Raw genomic sequence first — 4,612 nt, forward strand, 5'->3', positions numbered from 1 at the left:
TTTTTTTTTTTTAGATAGAAAGTTTAAATTGTGGATTTTATGAGTCTTTCTTCTAGTTTGCTTTCCTTTCTTTTGACGTTACTAGTACTCTGAGCTTCACGATTACAAGGCACATGTTCTGCCTAACTTAATGCCAGAGCTGTTTAAGTTTTGCGGAGCTTGGGCTGGAGAGATGGCTCAGAGGTTAAGAGCACTGACTGTTCTTCCAGAGGTCCTGAGTTCAAATCTCAGCGACCACATGGTGGCTCACAACCATCTGTAATGAGATCTGGTGCCCTCTTCTGGAGGCTGAACACTGTGTATATAATTAAAAAAAAAGTTTTGCAGGAGCTTGTAGGTATTTCGAATATCTCACTCATATCACACAAGTACTGCATTAGTTCCATCACAGGATTTTTTTCAAGTTTTATGGTTTTCATTTAAGTTAACAGGATTTTCTAATCATAGCTACAATTTCTTCCTTGATATATGCAATATTTATAAGTGCTCTATTAATTTATGATTTGAGAGTTTTCTTGACGTTTTTCCATTATTGGCTTTAAGTCCAAATCTTGTGTAAAGAATTTTTTGAGACCTATTTTATAGTTTGGAATATGACCTATTGAAGTGAGCTTGTACTGTATCATGTGGTAGTGGCTGTATCCCAGTTACCTAAATGTTGATAATTACTATAGTAATTTCTTTTTTATATGAATTGGATTTGGTGAGTTCTTGGTGGTTTTTGTTTTTTTTTTTTTTGGTTTTTCGAGACAGGGTTTCTCTGTGGCTTTGGAGCCTGTCCTCGAACTAGCTTTGTAGACCAGGGTGAGTTCTTGGTGTTTTGAGACAGGGTCTCACATAGTCCAGGCTGACCTTGAACTTTCCATGGAGCCCAGAATGACCTTGTACTTTTCCTGATCCTCTTGCCTCCACTTCCCAAGTGCTGTAATAGGTGTGCATCACCATGTCTGAAAGTAGATTATTTTTAAAACCCTTTCAGCTCTGAATTCTGAATCTTTAGGATATAAAAATAATTTTCTTATTCAATAAGAATTCATTTGCTTTGCAAGTATGAGAACTCAGAGTCTTAAAATTCCAAGGGTGAATTTTATAGTTTGTGAATTTTTGGAATTCTCACAGGGAAGGAAGAAGTCTGTAGTGCCTGTGGAGCCTAGGAGTCTTATTCAAGGAGCCTTGCAAGGTTGTTCAGTGTCTGGAATGACACTGAAGTATATGTATGGGGTGAATGCCTGGAAGAATTGGGTCCAATGGAAAAATGCCAAGGAAGAACAAGGAGATCTGAAATGCGGGGGTAAGTCCTCAGTACACTCTGTGTCAGATAGATACAAGAAATAAAAACAAAGTCATAAATATATTCGAAGAAGGATTAACTCATAAGACTTAAAGCTTGGCTTTACTCATCCCATTTCATTATTGTTATTTATCTGTCTCATTTATCCCATCAGGAGGTGAACATGCCTCTCCTAGTCCGTGTTCTGATGCCTTAGGAAGTGTTCAAGACCAGGTACTCTCTCAAGAATCCTCAGAACAAGGTTGTAAAGGTAAATATTCTTCTGTCTCTTTTCCTATCAATTATTTTTAATATTAAGGTTTAAAGAGGGGGCTGGAGAAATGGCTCAGAGGTTAAGAGCATTGCCTGCTCTACCAAAGGTCCTGAGTTCAATTCCTGGCAACCACATGGTGGCTCACAACCATCTGTAATAGGGTCTGGTGCCCTCTTCTGGCCTGCAGGCATACATGCAGACAGAATATTGCATAATAAATAAATAAATAAATAAATAAATATTTAATAAAAAGGTTTAAAGAATATTTTATGTGCATGAATGTTTTGCCTATATATGTATCTGTGGAACACTTGCACGCCTGGTGCATGCAGAGGCCAGAGGGGCCATCAGATCCCCTAGAACTAGAGTTTACAGGCAGTTAGTTATGAACCACCTTGTGGTTGCTGAGAAATGAACCTGCATCCTCTGGAAGAGGATCCAATGCTCTTCACCATTGAGCATCACTCTGGACCCTATAAGTTTGTTAACTGACCAGATGTATAGATGTGCTAGTCTTAGCATTGTGAAGGATGGAGAAAGAGACTCCCCCTGCCACGTGCCTAGTTTCAGCAGCTATCCTTAACAACAGAGGGAATTTTCACAGCCCCTTCATTCCTGTATCTTTCCTGATTCTAAAGCCAGAACCATATGACCAACAGCATGTCAAGCCGTGCTGCGTACTTGGGATGGAACTTGGCCCCATTTAATAACATTTGCCATTTGCATAAGCTTTCATTTATTGCTAATTTATTTAAAGGTTTTGGTTTGAGATTTTCCAACTATACCCTTTCTCTTACAAGTGGATCACTATATCAGGTTTTGACTTTTGTTGCTAGTAGTCTGTTTGCTATTCTTGGAGTACACAAGTTCTCATCAGAACAGGCAGTTACTGCTGTGTGGTGATGACTCATAGTCCCTATAAATCAAGTATTACCTTTATGCTCTTAAGGTTCTATAAATACCCTCCTGCTTGGATGTTATGCCTGCAACAATTCCCTTGTTGTTTACTAGTCCTTATTTAAGGAATCAAGAAAGCCAGCTGCAGTACCAGATACAGTTCCTGTATCTTCAGCTATCTGGAGGCAAAGTCAGGAGGAATGTTTGAGCTTACCAGTTCAGTATCAGCTATGGCAAATTACTGAAACCTCAACTTAAAACAAAATGTGCCTTAGCTATTCTGGCATTTGTCATATAGACCAGTGTGGGCTGCCTGGTTCTGCCTCCCACCTGCTGTAATTAAAAGCATACACCACTATGCCTAGATTCCTTGTTTACTTTCATAGAGTCCCAGTTAAACGAACCTTCTGTCATAGTACTGTTGCACCATGTGCAGTAAATTGTATTTCTCTTCTTGAAAAAAAAATCCTTGAGTCAGGATCTATTATTTGGTTGATGGATTTGAGATAGGATTTTTCTGTGTGCCTTCGGCTAGTCCTCTTGCCTCAGCTTCTTGAATACTGTAACATCCTGCTTGGTTTACCATGCTTTGTGATCCAGTATAGTGTTTAGGGCACAGTGGTGCTGGTGTTGGTTCAGTGAACAGTAGTGTCACTGCGTTTCTGCAGTCTCATGTTTCAGATGTCTTCTCCCTTTACACAGTCCGCTCTATGAAGCTGAAAGAAGATATTCTGTCCTGCACTTTTGCTGAGTTGAGTTTGGGATTATGCCAGTTTATCCAAGAGGTGCGGAGACCAAATGGTGAAAAATATGACCCAGACAGTATCTTATACTTGTGCCTTGGAATTCAGCAGGTATCAGTTTCAATAACTTATACATTTGATTGTGGTTTTCATCATCTGAGATAACTTGTGAATTGTTGAAAATAAGTGTATACTGTCATTTATTTGTATTAAACATTTTCCTTAGTGAACTGCTATCCCAGTTTAAAAGTTTACATATAGCCTTGTAAACTAAAGTGAGACTGTTGGTAGAATAATAGACGTTGGGAAGGGATCGTGTATTCTGTAGTTAAATGGACGAAAAGGGCATAAATAGCAGCCTACCTAGAAGCAACTAAGGTGACTGAATCTGTACGTGTAAATGTTTTATTTGCACTTTCAAAATACGAAGTAAATTAATAGTTGCACAAGTACGTACATTTAAACAGATCAGTTGTTGATAAGAGTGCTACACGATGAGAATTCTGCCAGCTGGAGGGAATGCACACTTTCTACAGCAATTTGAGTACAGTATTTAGGAATGTTTTCACCTTTTTTTTTCCCTCCCTAGTTTTTTTTTCTTTTTCTTTTTCTTTTTCTTTTTTGTTTTCTTTTTCTTTTTCTTTTTCTTTTTCGGTTTTTCGAGATAGGGTTTCTCTGTGGCTTTGGAGCCTGTCCTGGAACTAGCTCTGTAGACCAGGCTGGTCTCGAACTCACAGAGATCTGCCTGCCTCTGCCTCCCGAGTGCTGGGATTAAAGGTGTGTGTCACCATTGCCCGGCTCCTCCCTAGTTTTTATTTAACATCTCTTCAACATTTATGTCTGGCTAGGACTCATTTGGTTCATGCCTCTATAATCTTAGAACCGGGGTTGCTGAAGCAAGAGGATTACAAATTTGGTTGCAATTGCATAGTCATAAATCAAAAATCATTCATCACAGTTGAAGTTCTGACATGTTCGTGAAGTTACTGGGTATAGTTCATGCTCACCAAATGTGAGAGTTAGTAAATAGAGCATAGTATCTAACCAATTGTTTTATATATAAATTAGAATGTGGGTATGATAGTATATGCCGGCTCTCTCAGCTGCTTGGGATGAAGCAAGGTAACTGCAAGTTCAAGGACAGCCTAGGCTACATAGTGAGACTGCTATCTCCAAAAATAAAAAGTAATGCTTAGTGATACATGACTATATTATAAATTATGTTTATTACTATGTAATGGCATAATGATATGAATTCATAGAAGGTGAAATAAGAAATGTGTGCAGGGCTGGAGAGATGGCTCAGAGGTTAAGAGCATTGCCTGCTCTTCCAAAGGTTCTGAGTTCAAGTTCAATTCCCAGCAACCACATGGTGGCTCACAACCATCTTTAATGAGGTCTGGTGCCCTCTTCTGGCCTGCAGGCATA

The 4,612-nt window shown here is 39.0% G+C and overlaps 1 protein-coding gene across 1 annotated transcript in view; it reads left to right on the top strand.

The window, feature by feature from the left end:
• Zmym4 (zinc finger MYM-type containing 4) overlaps window positions 1-4,612 on the top strand; it is a 127,087-nt gene that overhangs the window by 105,643 nt on the left and 16,832 nt on the right. Inside the window, exons 24-26 of the mRNA XM_013348319.2 lie at window positions 1,120-1,291; window positions 1,446-1,541; window positions 3,144-3,295. Coding sequence (XP_013203773.1) covers window positions 1,120-1,291; window positions 1,446-1,541; window positions 3,144-3,295 — 420 coding nt within the window. The remainder of the gene's footprint in view (window positions 1-1,119; window positions 1,292-1,445; window positions 1,542-3,143; window positions 3,296-4,612) is intronic.

This window comes from Microtus ochrogaster, chromosome 10 (assembly GCF_000317375.1).
Source record: "Microtus ochrogaster isolate Prairie Vole_2 chromosome 10, MicOch1.0, whole genome shotgun sequence".
In the NCBI taxonomy this organism is placed as follows: Eukaryota; Metazoa; Chordata; class Mammalia; order Rodentia; family Cricetidae; genus Microtus; species Microtus ochrogaster.